Source organism: Rhinichthys klamathensis, unplaced genomic scaffold (genome assembly GCF_029890125.1).
Source record: "Rhinichthys klamathensis goyatoka isolate OS25496 unplaced genomic scaffold, OSU_Roscu_1.1 h1tg000338l_1, whole genome shotgun sequence".
In the NCBI taxonomy this organism is placed as follows: domain Eukaryota; kingdom Metazoa; phylum Chordata; class Actinopteri; order Cypriniformes; family Leuciscidae; genus Rhinichthys; species Rhinichthys klamathensis.
Window position 1 is genome coordinate 832,365 of NW_026606852.1, and position 16,811 is coordinate 849,175.

The 16,811-nt window shown below is 37.6% G+C and overlaps 1 protein-coding gene across 1 annotated transcript in view; it reads left to right on the top strand.

Moving 5' to 3' along the window:
- The first annotated feature begins 10,310 nt into the window (after positions 1 to 10,310).
- LOC130106368 (regulator of microtubule dynamics protein 2) overlaps positions 10,311 to 16,811 on the top strand; it is a 43,836-nt gene continuing 37,335 nt past the window's right edge. The window contains 3 exon segments of the mRNA XM_056272453.1: positions 10,311 to 10,400; positions 10,988 to 11,075; positions 12,632 to 13,059. Coding sequence (XP_056128428.1) covers positions 12,638 to 13,059 — 422 coding nt within the window. The 5' untranslated portion in view covers positions 10,311 to 10,400; positions 10,988 to 11,075; positions 12,632 to 12,637.

A 16,811-nucleotide genomic window follows, 5' to 3' on the forward strand; every position in this document is an offset into this window, starting at 1 on the left:
TTAAACTGTTTTTTGGTAACACTTTACAATAAAGTTCATTAGTTAGTTAACTACCTTAATTATTAATCTTAGTTAAAGGTTGTATTTGTTAACATTAGTTAATGCACTGTGAACTAACATGAACAAACAATGAACAGGTGTATTTCTAACAAAGATTAATAAATACTGTAACAAATGTATTGCTCATTGTTCGTTCTTGGTTAATACATTAACAAATGTTAACTAATGATGTGTAGATTAATGACTAATGAAGTGTTACCAATTTTTTTAGTAAACATGATTTTACTCTTTATGAGATATTTTAGGTGAAAACACCACCCAATGATGGACCAAAAGCTTGGCTCTTCTTGACCGTTGGAGTTGTTTGGACTTGGAAATCCAAATTACATTAAAACTAACACAGGGCTGGTCATAACATCTCTATTAATAGACTCTGTCCCTCCTACAACTGTAGACAAACTTAAAAAATATGAACAAACACCCTCTACAAATGTCAGCATCTGTTTTTAACCAAATTCCCGCCGGAAAAACTTTGTCATACTCATTAACACAGAAATACGCACTCATGCTGGATGAATCTCTGTCTTGTTTGTGGGCAGATGAAGCATTTAATGCTAAATTGAGCTGACCACAGGAAAGAGCATGCAGTCAAACGTCACAAAAAACACACACCACAAAAACACCACAGTTGGATCCCTTGGCAGCCGGTCTAACATGATAGTCTGTGACAGTAATGCAAGCGCCTCCTGCTGGGATATGTCTGCATGTGCACACCTTCACTCAAGTTTTTTACATTCTGTAATCTAAAATGTGTTTTACTGTCAGTTATATACACTGTTTAGAATCTATGGTAAAAAAACACTGAATTTAAATAAATAACAAGTGCTAAAGGCTAAAATGGGGAATTCTGAGTCTGAATTCTGATTGGTTGAGTTGCAATAGATACATTCTATATTACTGTGCAAGTTGCTTTACAAACGTAAACATTCATATTCATATTTCTGATTAGACATTTTAATAATAATTGTAAGAAACCTGGTATATTTTATCATACGCTTATCATACGCATGTAATTAAAAAAAATTTTAAACCAATGTTTGAACCACAAAATTCTAAAAACATTCTGCTGTTAATGAGTTTTTAGACATTAAATGGAGATCAAATTGAGACTTTTGAGAAAAGTATCAGACTTATTTAAATGCTCATTTGCAAAGTTATGCTCTTACTTTATATAAAAAAATTGTCTTATTTATGTATATTTTTATTGCTCCCAATGAATGTTAGGAAAAATATAAATTAGACAACGTGGAAAATTAATTGAATCTGAACTCTATGAACACCATAGAGTTTCCTGACTAAAAGAGTAAACTTAGTAGTTTGAGATAGCATGTTCCAGGCTTACAGACGCTGCACTGATGTGTATCTTCTTCTGCTGGTGTGTGAGGCCACTGACATGTAGCTGAAGCCCGTACAGACTTAAGATGGAGAGGAGAAAAGGAAGCAATCGATTCATCTCTCTCTCACTCCCGTATGGGCCCACTGCCAACGGGAATCCCTTTTATAGCCTATAGCGAGTTATGAATTCATGGGGGCACTGGGTAATGGAACAAGGTCATGGTGAGGCAAATAGCATGTTTTTTTTTTTCTTTTTCTAAGATCAGTTTATGCACACGTATGTCTGTCAGTTATTTTACTATATCTCAAAATGTGCAACTTTGGAATGTGAAACATTTTCCTTGACCTGGATACATCTAAGCAGCATTTTTTTTGTTGTTGTTGTTGTTGTTGTTGTTTTGTTTTGGAAAAATATCCTCAGGAAGTTCAGTGAAGTTCAAGTAAAATTCTGATGGTTCTGATAAGCATTTAACTACCCTTACATGCATGAACAGTCCATCAGATTATATGTACCTTTCAAAAACCTGTTACACAAACAGGAGGCTACTGTAAATGTGGTCATTCTACATGCAGCTTGTGTCAGTAGCTTAATAGAATAGAATAGAAAGAATGAAGAACATCTATCATCCAACAGTTTTAATTTTGCCTGCTAGCTTTTTAAAATTAAAACAACATGGAAAGGAAAGGCTATTACAGAGATGAAACAGTTATTGTCAGTCACCATTTAAATAATAATGTATGAATTTTAAATCAGTTGTAAGTCCTTAATAAACACTTAATACATAACAAAATATAAATGTTCAGAACAGTGCAAAGAATACAAAAACCTTCAAAAGCTCATGAGAGTGTAACATCCAACCTGATCTCACGGCAATTCGTACGAATTTTACGAGGTGGCTAATTCGTACGAATTCATACAACCTCACTCGTACAAATTCATACGATTTTTCCTAATTCGTACATATTTTACAAGTAACCAAGTTTGTATGAATTCGTACGAATGACCTAGCCCTGACCCCGCCCCTAAACCTACCCGTCACGTGGGTTTAGACAAATCGTACGAATTCATACGAGTGAGGTCGTACGAATTCGTACGAATTAGCCACCTTTTAATCACTCGTACGAATTCGTACGAATTGGTCGTGAGATATAGCGTTGGTAACATCACAACTTTGGCTGGAGCCTAAAACCAAAATTGTGCCAGTTGACTAGGTGAGTGTTCATGTTGATGCTGCTTATAGGACAGCAGTATCAAGTGGTTATAGCTAGCACGTAGCAGGCTCCCCTTAGTAAGTGAGTATAGAGTATAACCCTCCCTTATTGCTGAGGGTTTTGAAGTAGTGTCCTCCGCTCCCATGTGAGGAATGGGATGGGAATGATTCCCCCATCTGGAATGGCTAAGAAAGTAGGATCCCTTGCTGCCCTCTTTTAATAGCTCACCTAGTCTTAGTGGTGTACAATGCAAGAGTCGAGGATGTACAAAAATGGCATCCCTCCTCGTTTCTGTCACTACTTTTGCCAGGCCAGAATGTTGTGCCAGTCTTACAGACTAGATGAGTGCTCAATGTGGAGGTGCCTCACCCATATATCAGGGTTTCTTTTAGTTTGAAGCTCCCTTGTAAGCTCTTAATGAGGACAGCAATGTTAAATGGTTGTAGCTGGCGCTTGGAGAGCTCCCCTTGACTAGCGAGTTCTCTGGGTTGAGTGTTGAGTAGAACCGCCCCTCATTTTTAGGGTGTTTAAGTAGGGTCCTCTGCTCCCCACTGGAGATTTCTCGACTGATCTTTAGGACCCAACGAAGAATGGTCTTTTGTCATGTATGTTTGCAAACCTTTCTCGTTGTAGGACACGAGGGAGTGTTGGAGTCTGAAGTCCAGTACGTATCCTGGGGACAGCATCATCGATAGGTTGTAGCTAGTGCTTGGCGGGCTCCCCTTGGTAATTAAGTGAGTAATCCAGGTTGAGTATAGAGATCCCCATGGTTTTGGGGTCTCAAAGTGGGGTCCCTTTTCTCCCCTTTATATCTTTCAGTCTGGAATAAAGACAGCATTTCAGGTGGTTATAGCTAGCACTTTGCTAGCTCCCCTTGGGAAGCGAGTCTTCAGGGTTGAGTGCAGAGTAGAACCCTCCTCCACTGCTGAGGGTCTTAAAGTAGGGTCCTCCACTCCCTTGTGGGTACGCTCGGTCGGATCTCTGAGAACCTGATGAAGATTGTTTTTTTCACCTAGAATTAAAAGCCCTTTTCATTATCGGGCAACTTTGGGAGTGCTGGTGTCCTGAGATCTCGTAGGACAGCTTGAGTGGTTGGAGCTAGCTATTTGCCAGCTCCCCCTGGATTGTGAGTATTTAGGGTTCGAGTGTTCCTTCCCCACTGCTCGGGCTGTTATAGCAGAGTAGAGAGCTCGGTCTGTTCTTAGAACCTGATGGGATGTGGCTTTATTTGTGAACACTTTTCAATGGATCCAACTGATCCAATTGCATGGACAAATATTTCAAGCATTGACTGAATGACAGAATTTTAATTCTTGAGTGGACTTTCCCTTTAAATTTGTTTATTTATTTGCGAATCATAATTTAATTGTGTTGCAATGACAGTACAGTACTGACATCTCTGATTAGAAATTAGTTTTTGCAGATTGATTGATGGTTTAAACATGTCTGCATAACCTATTTAATATTTATGAGCTAAGATATCAAGCTCTTTTCAGCACATTTTAAAACATGTGCTGGTATCTAAAGGAGAATTAACATGCAAACAATTCTGATGACCTCAATAAAATATTAATAGTGACACAATCTATATGTGGAGTTGCATATTTTATGCTGTGGTTGTATATCTACCATCTTTCAAAACCACCATGAGAGATTCCAGTTACATAAAATATCTTGGATGACTTTATGTAAGAGTCTTTATCTACTGTATCTATCAGTCTTCCATTCATAACACAGGCGTCTGATGCTTAGATAGCCGTTGATCTTTATATATAACTTCAGTATTTTCAGCATGTGTGTCTTTGAATAACATGCCGTGACATTGGTGATTAATCTGGATCAGAATGAGTTCTTTGGTGGTTGACACCTATCATTCAATCTCATGTGAAGCAGCACCTTTGCTTTGGGGTTGGGGTTGGTTTGTGTGTTTATAGGTTGAGCGAATACAGGTTGGTTTGGAACAATGAAGTGTTTTCATGAAAAGAAGCACGTCCGTGAAACTGCACGTAGCAATCGAAGCCATGCATGCAGGCTCCATCTCACACACCTTCATGTGGGCTTCACCATCACTACACTGTGTTTAAATGGGGCGGTACAGGCTAGGGTCATGGTTGACTGCATGTTTTTGCATAAATAGTCCATGTTACATAAAGAAATTGGACTGAATGTTGCATCCTCCCTTGATTTCAACTGGCAAAGATTCATCCAAGAGCCACTTTTAAGGAACAGTTAAGGAATATGGTGGCTTTTTATCTCACAGTTCTGACTTTTGTTCTTGTAGTTTGTATCTTGCAATTCTGAGAAAAGTCAGAATATGAAGTCGCAATTCTGAGAAATGAAGACAGAATTGCAAGATATAAACTTTATTTCACAATTCTGAGAAATTCCAAGAAAAGTCAGAATATAGTCACAATGCTGAGAAAAAGTTTATATCTTGTGAGATATAAACGTACAATAGTAAGAAAAAAAATTTGATTTATAATTGTGAAGTATAATTGTTTTTATTCCGTAGCTGAAACAAGCTTCTATATGCAATAGAAGAGTCAAGAGAGAGTCATTATAACAACTAGATGTTGCAAAGTATTACCAGGTGAATCCTAGACTTTTCTTGGAATGTTGCATGTCAGAGGTCTCATTCAGCTCTTTTATGTTTTGAGTGGTCTCACATAATTGGGCATCTGAACACCCCACTCTTCATGGAGAGGAGTGGGTAGGTGTTTCTCCCTGCCTTCTTGGCTGTTTCGATGATCAGTTTGGCATATTTCTGGAGCATATTTTCCTCCTCAACGATGAGAGTGGTGTTCCTCGCCACAAAGTCCTGTTCTTTTAGTTTTTTAGCCATTTCTTGTGTGTAGATGACCTGTTGAGTTTTTCCTTCTTCAGTTTTAGCTCTTTGAACTTGAGGTTCTTGCTTTTCCATGAAGATTTGATCTGCTTCTTTCTTTGATTCAGTATCTCCAGAGCTTTCTTATGTTGTATTAAACCCATAAGCTTTATATTTTCTTTGAAACACAAAAAGAGGACATTTAATGCAGTTTTTCCATACAATGATAGTTTGCAGTGAACACAGCTTCTATTGCACTTTATTGTGTGCCTTCTGTCTGATTGCTTTGTGTGAGAAAAAGGCTGAATTCAATGGAGTTATCCAATAAAGTGGAAATTCTTCCCTCTGCTCCACATATTCAATATAAATGTCTATGTTTTTATTAGTATTATTAAATGACATAATTTGTGTTTATGAGTGAGTAATTCTTTAAAATGATGCTCTTGCTTGTCTGAAAGAAAATCACAGAGCATTCTTGATTAGGGCAAGAAATCTTTCTGAGAAATGGCAGTTTAAAATCAATCATGCTTAGACACGGTCATCAATGGTTCTGCTTTTAAAAAGGCTGCCATTGAAAGTGCTTTCAGATCATAAGGCATAGAGACAAGATTGTACTGATGATTAGCAGATGTTACGACAGTACATAAAAGTTTAACCTAAAAATAGACATTGTCTATCATTTGAACAATTATGTATAAATATAAATATGAATTAAAAAATATAAATGAAGTAAGTGTAGAATTGGCATTCTATTAAGGAAGATATTATTATGTAATATGACTCCATGGTTAAGGGTTATCCATTAAAGCTATTGAAGTATTTAGTTCAGTTCATCAGTTTATGTAGACAGTACAGTAACAACTCTTTACATTAAGGTAGGACCCTTAATGGGTCCTACCTTAATGTAAAGAGTTGTTACTGTACTGTCCGCTGCATCATTACAATTACCAAGCGACGTTCTTGACACCATCGGGACGTTCTCAGAATGTTTTGGAAACATTGGATTTCTAAATTAAATATTGTCCTCTAAACGTTTCCAGAACATCCTGAGTGTTCCCCGAAAGTCCTCCAAATAACGTCCCCAAACCCTTTAAAGAACTCCACATTGTGACTGTCTGGGAACGTTGTGGGAACATTACCAAGCGACGTTCCTGACACCAGCGGGACGTTCTCAGAATGTTTTGGAAACATTGGATTTCTGAATTAAATATTGTCCTCTAAATGTTCCCAGAACATCCTGAATGTTCCCTGGAGGTCCTCCAAATAACGTCCCCAAACCCTTTAAAGAACTCCACATCGTGTCTGTCTGGGAACGTTGTGGGAACGTTACCAGGCGGCGTCCTTGACACCAGTGGGGACGTTCTCAGAATGTTCTGGGAACATTGGATTTCTGAATTAAATATTGTCCTCTAAACGTTCCCAGAACATTCTGAATGTTCCCTGAAGGTCCTCCAAATAACGTCCCCAAACCCTTTAAAGAACTCCACATCGTGTCTTTCTGGGAACGTTGTGGGAACGTTACCAGGCGACGTCCTTGACACCAGCAGGGACGTTCTCAGAATGTTCTGGGAACATTGGATTTCTGAATTAAATATTGTCCTCTAAACGTTCCCAGAACATCCCGAATGTTCCCTGAAGGTCCTCCAAATAACGTCCCCAAACCCTTTAAAGAACTCCACATCGTGTCTGTCTGGGAACGTTGTGGGAACGTTACCAGGCGACGTCCTTGACACCAGCGGGGGCGTTCTCAGAATGTTCTGGGAACATTGGATTTCTGAATTAAATATTGTCCTCTAAACGTTCCCAGAACATCCCGAATGTTCCCTAAAGGTCCTCCAAATAACGTCCCCAAACCCTTTAAAGAACTCCACATCGTGTCTGTCTGGGAACGTTGTGGGAACGTTACCAGGCAACGTCCTTGACACCAGCGGGGACGTTCTCAGAACGTTCTGGGAACGTAAAATTTCTAGCTGGGTTTGCTCAAACTGGTTCTTTCTCTGACCACTCATTTCCACAGCTCCAGAATTCTGGCTACCAACCCTGGTAACTGGCTCTGTGTCTCTTTCAGCTGTCTTACCTGGCCGACCTGTATCCTTCCTGTGAGATACGGGGGCAGCGCAGTCCTTTATTCTCAAGTTTTTTTTAGCTTTTAGTATGAATATGTTAGCCTTAAGATTATTAAGCTGGTGTGTTACAAAACAATGACAAAATTCGCTTTTAGGAGATATAAGTATTCAAAACTTACAGTCTCTCACTTCCTCTAAAATGGATCACGGATTTTTATGACATCACCATAGACTTCAGATTCTCATCACATCTTCTGTCCAATCAAAACCTCTCTAGAAGTGTCCCACCCCCTATGCCATAAATACCACCTGGCCAAAGCGACCGTTGACACATCACAGAGCAATATGGAGATATCATCAGCGCTCAGGTTCGCTTCCATGGTGCTGTCAACGACTTGCCGTCTGTGAGGAACACTAAACCCTAATGGCTATTTGAAAACGGGGAGGAGCCATTCAATATGTCCCGCCTTAGCTTCCTGTTTCAGTGGAAATTACGTCAACGCATCATACAAAGCTGCATTAAAACACAACTTTGTCAGCAAATAAGCAAACTCTGACAGAAATTCTGCATTTGGTTTTAGAGGTCTATAGAGCATAGAAATAGCAGCAACATGAGGAGCAGTTACACTAAGTGCAAGGCATTCAAAAGATGTAAAATTAAGTAATGCAGCGTTTAAAAAGTTAAAGGTACCGCAGAGCGGGAATTCCACTCCGAGCAGGGCAGCGATATTAAATTACCAAGGTCAACACCAGTGTGATATAGTCTTTTGCTCTTCCGTCTGCAATTAAGAACCGAAATGAAGGAAGACATACAGTAAAGCAGCAGCGACCTGAGCTCCGATGTACGTATCATTTAGGCCTCAGCAAGCCAGCATTGCCACAACAGTCATACACGTCTTTAGCCAAATGGTAGCTCTGCTTTAGGGAAAGCAGCTGGCTGTGAACAAAGCAAGTGATCTCAGACCGTACTCAGACCGTTCGTTTGTGGGTCCGTTCGTGGTTTGATTTCTTATGTAAAAGCGACGAGGTCTTGGTCCACTTTGCGATTCTTTTCAACATGTGGACTGCTTTTGAAGAAATATCGTATACAGTGCATTCTATCTTTTGCTGTTCTGGTGCCAAGTTATCTTTTGCATCTTATTGTGCTTAAACTATCAGGTTTACATGGTTAAACACAGTCGGTTATATCTAAAGTAAAAGTAGACAGTTGGGAGTAAATCGGATGCGTCCCTGCTGCTTGAACTCTTAAAGTTGTTAAAGTCATATACACTGAAACGGCGTGCTGAAAACAGAGCTGTTTTTTTACCAGGTAAAATAAGTGTTTTCTTACAATACTAATGAGAATATTTAATTAAAGTATATTACAAACTTTTAATTTAGACCCTAAAGAATCATATTAGTACAAAAATGGCATTATATGACCCCTTTAATAAATCAACAAAAGAGAAAATCACTCACTGCTCTTCACTGAAAAACTTCAGTAGCTTAAATAAGAATCAACGTATAATTTATACAGTGAAGTCTAGTGTTTTATTATTTACATTATTCAATTTCTTATTTGAATGGTGCTGTTATATACACCTGTGGCTAAATACTGCTGTTTATTTAATTTGTATATTATGTTGTGTATTTGTAATGATTGTGTAATGATGAATGGATTCCTGTCCCTTCTACGACAACCTCAATGAAATTGTGGGTGCAAGCACTTGTCCTCGTTTGACAGATGTTGTCGAATGTGGAAGTGTGTACATGCAAAATTCACAGAAAGCTGGGATCTGAGTTCTTTTGAGGTTGTGGTGTGAACAAGAAATGGTGGTCTGAGTATCTCAGAAACTGCTGATCTCCTGGGATTTTCATGCATGACAGTGTCTAGAGTTTACAGAGAATGGGTGCAGAATTTGGTTACAGTTCTGTGGGCATAAAGGTCAGAGGAGAATGACAGGACTTTTCAGTCTCACAGCAGCTGAAATTTCACAATATTACAACAAATCTATGAGGAAGAGCACCTCTGAACACACTGGAGTTTGAATCATTGAAGTGGATGGGATACAGCAAGAACTATAGTGGGCACATACATAACAAATCTGGACAGTTCAAGAGTGTGAAAACATTAAAATATTGCAAGGTCTGACCAGTGGGTCAAAGTTTGATTAGTTAACTTGACCCCATGACCCCTTCTGGTAGATGCTTTAACTACACCATCTGAACCCAAAAGCATCTTTCCCCATTTAAGTCTATCAATAATTCGTATTTATATAACAACTTTCTCCAAAACTAAAGGTTGCTTTACATAGCCATAATCAAAGGCAACAAAGAACATATTTTTCTAACTTTTGACTTTTGAGAGTATAACAGGTTTTTTTTCTCTTACTTTTGATCAATTGAATGCATCCTTACTGAATATATATATATATTCTGTACACCCCCCCCCCCCCCCCACACACACACACACAGTTTCTTGAGCACTAAATCAGCATAAAATGATCTCTGAAGGATGTGACTGAAGACTGGAGTAATGATGCTGAAAATACAGATTTAAAATTTATTCAAATAAAATATATTCTCTGCAGTTATTTAAACTGGAATAATATTTCTATTTTCACTGTAGTCAACTAAATGCAGCTTTGGTGGGCACAGGATACATCTCTCAAAAGCATTTTTAACATAGGCTATGCAGTGTAATGTGTAACTGAGTGCAGTGTCATTAAAGTAGGCTAAATGTCTGAGAGAAGATGCTAAAAGCTAATCAGAGCAGCTGAAACTCTGAACCACAGTTCAAGGTTGATCAGATACATAGAGAGAAACACACCATAGCACTGAACTCCACAGCAGTGAAGGCCACAGACCTGCTCCATTACAGTAAGTTTTCCAAACTTTAGTCAACTTATAACATTGCTTTGACGGTGAGTCAGGGTTTTCTCCGTCTTATTTTTTGGAATATGATTACAGGATTGTGCTCAAGAGATTATTTGTGCGCATATGTCATGTTATTTAAATGCAAGACAAGAACAGCTTGTTTTTTTTAGCTTAGTTGTAAGCTAACTTAGTTGTACATTTTCTGCAGGTCTGTTTTGGAGTCTGTTTTTGTATTTGTAAATCAGTGTATGTTGGCAGTGCAAGTGTGATTCTGTTAATGAGTGATTTTAATGAACTTTGATTCTTTGCTTCAACTGTTTTTGGCAGGTCATTAACATTGATGGTGATGGTGCCTCTTTATATATAGTTCAATATAGTTTAAAGTACAAAGATGTATACAGTAGCTGCTGATAACTATAAGAACAAACAAGATGTTTCTACCATTTTTCAAGTTCCCATGTAAAAACGTAATATTGCATCAAAATTGCTTTTTGAGAGTGTAATTTTAAAAATAAATAACGTGTAAATAATAAATACCATGGTAAAATGATAGCATGGTAGCATCTTTCGTTGTTATTGCAAGGGATGTTTTAACATTTAGGTTCGACTTAAGTTATATTGTAAATGCTTGCAGTATCTGGGCGGAACCTTAACCATCGAGCACTGGAGCGATACGGACTGTTTTTGCAGACGAACCGCTGCGCTCAGGGGGATTTAAACAGGTAAAATCTGCTGTTTTTATTAGAATATCGCTGTATTATGCTTTTGCAGATGGGGCTTACTTTGTTCTGAGGATGGTAGAATTTTTTTTTCCTCCGCTACATGTGTGTGTATATATATACATAGACAGATCGCATACTGCCCGTAAAGACCTTGGCAGCTGATTAATGACCACTGCTGCTATTTAAAATGTTTCTTTCTCTCTCTCTTTTTTCCCCTGAACTATGAAACTTATCTTTAAGGTGAATTTAGAGCCTGTACCAGAATAATTATGTGCTTTCATTATTACTGCTGCTTTTATAGCTGCTCTTTTTTGCTCTCATGTGAAAATAATGTGCCACTTGCCTGGGAAAAAGTATGTGGAAAGGTTTACTAAACATGCTGTGGTTACGCCCAAACACCTAAACGTTATTACGGTAAACACCTAACTTGATTAAGAGTTCTGACTTAAAATAAGACACTTTTTATTGACTGACAGCTTTATGAGGGTTTCAAGTTCAACTTGTTCATTTTGATGTATTTAACATATTTTGATATGTGTTGTCAATGTTGAGGACAGTTGTGTACAATTTTTTTTTCAGGATTCTTTGATGAACAGAAAGTAAAAAATAATAATAATAAAATACCAGCATGTAGCTATCAGAAATGGAATCTTTTGTAACACAATACACTACTGTTTAGAAGTTTGGGGTCAGTAAGAATTTTTTTTTTTTTGTAAATAAATTAATACTTTTAAGCATGGATGCATTAAATTGATCAAAAGTGACAGTAAAGACATGTATAAACAATGTTACAAAATATTCTATTTCAAATACATGATGAATTTTCTATTCATCAAAGAACCCTGAAAAAAAATCACAACTGTTTTCAACATTGATAATAATGTTTTTTTTTGTGCATCAAATTAGCATATTAGAATGATTTCTAAAGGATCACGTGACACTGAAGACTGAAGTAATGATGCTAAAAATTCAGCTCTGCATCAGAGGAATAAATTAGGCCTAGACTACATTTACAAATATATTTAAATAGAAAAAAGTTAAATTTAATATTCCACAATATTACTGTTTTTTTCTTTTTTCTTCATTTTAATCAAATAAATGCAGCCTTGGTTGGCATAAGAGACTAGAGACTTCTTTTAAAAACCAAAAAATCTTACCATATTAGTAGTTATTTATTTTTTATTCACCCTGTACATATTTATTCACTCAAAAAAAAAACTATACAAATACAGTGTAAATAAATAAACAAATACAGTTTGTTCCTCTCTTTACAATATTAAAAATGTATTAGACGCAGTGCAGAGCAATTTAATTGAACTGCAAAAAAAGTGAAATTTTGGTGAAATATGATACAAACTTTCTCTCAGTGATTCATATTATTTTTAACCTAAAGTTTTGATTATTTATTCAACAAGCCATGAAATGATCTTCTTGTGTAATTAGCTGTCCCTTAGGATCATGTGTTTGTTTGTTTGCATAAATATTAGCAGAATACTTGTGCATTGGATGTGAAGTGTTTAATCACTGGGCTTTTTCTTTCTTTCTTGTCTCTGCAGTTTAGGATGGCTCAAGCAGACAGCAGGGCTCTGGCTTTGGGAGTTCTAGCAGGGGCTGCTGGGATCAGCTTGGCGATCGCCTACTTCCGGAAAGTTGGAGCAGGTGGGGACAGAGTCGTACACCTCAGCAGCAATGCAGATCACACGGGAGGCCGTCTGGGTCTGCAGACGGGCCAGGCTGAAGTGCTGGATCGGCTGGGTGCTCTGATCCATTGTGTGTCTGAGCTCAAAGAGGAGGTAAAAGCCCTGAAGGAGGCACTTCCACACCTGCAGGACAACGTCAGGGATCAGCTTAGGGGCCGAAGCAGGGAAGAAATTGGTGCTCGCAAGGCAAGTCCACTTCATCGAACTCCCGCCAGGAGAAAAAGAGCAGGTGTCCCAGATAGAACTGAAGGACAAAGCTCGGAAGAAGCAGAGAGTGAAGGAGGGTGAGTTTACGGAGATCCCAACTTGCCAGGTGTTTCAATTGTGCGTCTACCCCCCCCCGGTATAATGGCAGGAAATAAGCTCTATGCACGAATGCTGCTGATGTATTTCCGGTAGAATCTCAGCCAGTGTCTTTACCTCCGCATAGCGCGTTCTATAGCGAAGTGTACTAGCGGCCAAACTTTAATAAAATTCATTTTCTCAGAAACGAGACAACAATTTTAGAAACTGATTCGCTAGTCGGATTTCGCATGATATGAGAGATTACTCACCCTCAAAGTTGTCGATGTAGCTCTTCGAAACACAAATTAAGATATTTTTCGGTCCAAACATTCATAAAGTGATTACAAAATGAATCCATATGGATTGAGTACATTTGCATTAATACATTCACTCCAACATCTGTTCATCATAAAGCAATCGTGTCTCTTCAGAAGACTTGGATTAAACCACTCGATTCATATGGATTTATTTTACAACTCTTTATTAATTTTTTGGAGCGTCAAAGTTTTGGGTGAATAGACTTTCAATGGGGGGACAGAAATTCATTGAAATATCTTCATTTGCGTTCCAAAGACGAACAAAAGTCTTATGGGTTTGGAACGACATGAGGGATAGTAAATGAGGACAGAATTTTCATTGAGTAACCTATGCCTTTAATTATATTTAATGATATCACATTTGTTTCTATGACAGCCCTAGACTCGCTCGCAGTCAGATTCTTTGGTTAACCGATGCACCTTCTGTCTATCAATCATTTTACGCATTAACAGGGCTTCACAAATGTGGAAGCAGGAAGCGGAGAGCGTATTAAGTGTTCAAAACATTCAAATTCATAAGCAGTGTGTCAGTTTGTCTTGACAGAGCACCACTTTGGTACTGTCCAACCATCTTACTGGTATGATGGTATTTTTGTTGAACAGTGTTTTGAAAATAGTTGACTTCAGTGGCTAAGTTCCAGAGCAGCTAACATTTAAGGTTGGGAATTGCATTTTTTTTTTTTTCAGAGCAAATTACTCGTATGATTTACTCAAGGCCTGCAAATTATTGTGTAGAAAGTATAGTTGTTGAGAATAGACATTTTAGATATTAGAGTAAATGTTAAAGCCTACAAATATGGTCAAAATAATGAGAGTATGAATGGAATGATTATGCCTAGAAATAACTGTTTTCGATTAAATATTATTTTGACTAATTCTGTTTTTTAACTAATAGCTAATAAACCAGTAATTAAAGGGGCAGTAAGTAATTTCTTAGAAACACTGTTGATATTCGAAATCAACCCAAACACACCCCTCCCTTCATTGCTCCGCCCCCAAAATGCACAAACAAGCAATTCAAGAGTGGATGTCTCTTTATCATAGCTGAAGCGAAAGCAAAATAGTGCTTCGCGAAAATGACGATCGAACATACAGTACATAAACAAGCAAGAGTTTGTTGTTAGTCGCCAGAAGCACACAAGCTTCAGAAAAACAATGACACTCAAAACTGTCCTGTTATTAGAGAAAACATTACAACAACACCATATCTTGGTTCTGTGAAAACCAATGTTACTCGCGTATGGAGCAGAAACAACTCAAGCTTGCCCACAACCTACAAGCGTGTTGTGATGCTCGGTCCGATCCACATTTAACAACGTTTCTCAGAAATCGCTTACTGCTCATTTAAAACAAAAAACATACCGGTAACTAATGCATTCCTAGAAAATAACAAAATCAGGTTGTTTTTAACCTGTATGCCATTATGCTGATTTTAGTAGAGCATTGTTCGTTCTTAATTAAAAACATTTTGGATTTTGATTGGTTTTTGACATCTCTGCACTGGACAAATGTTACATAATTTTGAGTTTTAGGAGGATTAGTGGTGTGCACATAGCTGGGGCATGATTCAGGGAGAGAGACGAGAGCGTTCCAAATCATGTGTCGTCTGTACAGACGAGGTGAACTCCGCTGCCTCCAGTCATTTAGTGAACGATTGTTCACTAAATTCAGCATTAAGTACTTTACAAGTCTGTTCCAGTCTCACTAAATTCTGCTCCTGAAGCCATTCAGAAATAATCTGTTTTGTTTTCCATAGCATTAAACTTTAGTTCTTGTTATTTTTAACACGTTATGTTCTTCAAATATCCAAAAAAGGATTTGTTATTTTAAGCCGCTTGGTTTGTGCAATTTCGCCTCCACATACTCGGTGGAAAAAAACTCGGTGCTCAATGCTCGGTTATCATGGTTTTGAGCAGCTAAGGATGTGTTTTAACACCACAATGCAGTGCAGAAAATTGATTCAAGAGCGTGTGTGTGTAGTTTGGTCCTTGGGCCGCTTGGGCTTCAAAGGACCGCTCATCTGTCAAAACAGTTTCCTCCTTTCTGTCTCTCTTTAAAGCACCGGCCGACCAGTCTAAAAGAGTGGCTGCTGATGAGTTATCACGGCTGTCTCATGTAGGAACTTGCAATTCTGTCAACGTTCCTACATTGCTAGAATGAAATCACGTCACAGCTCGCCTTAGTTGTTGAAGGATCTTAATACTTGAATGTTTAAAACGATACCATTTATTATGTTTGATTGCTGTAGGTTTAGAAAAAGTTATTGTTTACATAGAGGCAGACAGGTCAGATCACTCCAGCTCTTATAGGATGGAAATGAATGAATGCACTTTAATGAACTGTTCTGCTAAATGGACTGTGACGTTTATCTGTGACTGTATAGTATTTCTAGAAAGGAAATGTTTTTGAAGATGCACATCGTTGTGTTTGGAAGTTTAATCATCAGATGCTCAGACCTATAACTTCCTTGTATTTGGACTTAAATAATAATTTATTTGTGACTTAATGTGGCGTCTCACTTGCCGACTTGGTTTGGGGTCGTTACGATTTTTTGATGCTCAAAAGAAGTCTCTTATGCCCACCAAGGCTGCATTTATTTGATCAAAATACAGTAATTGTGAAATAATATTACAATTTAAAATAACTGTTTTCTATTTGAATATGTTTTAGAATGGATTTTATGCTTGTGATGGGAAAGCTAAATTTTCAGCATCATTACTCCAGTCTTCAGTGTCACATGATCCTTCAGAAATCATTCTAATATGCTGATTTGGTGGTCAAGAAATATTTCTTATTATTATCAATGTTCAAAGCAGTTGTGCTGCTTAATATTTTTGTGCAAACTGTGATAAATAGAAAGTCAAAAAGAACACCATTTATTTGAAATAGAAATGTTTTCTAACATTATAAATATCTTTACTGTCACTGTTTTGACCATTTTAATGTGTCCTTTCTGTATAAAAGAAATAATTTCTTTCCCAAAAAAAGTTTTACTGACCTCAAACGTTAGAGGAATAAAGAACTGTTTGTGGGTTCAAACTCCCGTGGGAGCTGATGAAGTCATCTGGATGTGTGCACAGCCAGTGAGTGTTGGGATGGTAACCGCGTTCCCCCTGAACTGCTCTTCTTTTGAAAGTGTTTTCCTTTGTCTTTCATTTTAAAGGCTTGAGTTTTAATCAGTTAAACATAACTACAGTACAAACCTTCACTCTTTTACTCTATCTAAAGCCATCATAGATATCATAAAAACCATACTGTTACTTTTTACCGTGATAGTGAGGTGCTATGCGTGGTCTTTGACTGTTTTTGTCATGATCTAAATGATACAATAGAAGACCAACTGTAATTGTCATAAGAGTAGTGTTCTTTAAATTGTACCCTAAAAAATTACGTTTGTTAATAGAAATAAATTTACATCTGCATCACAACAAAAG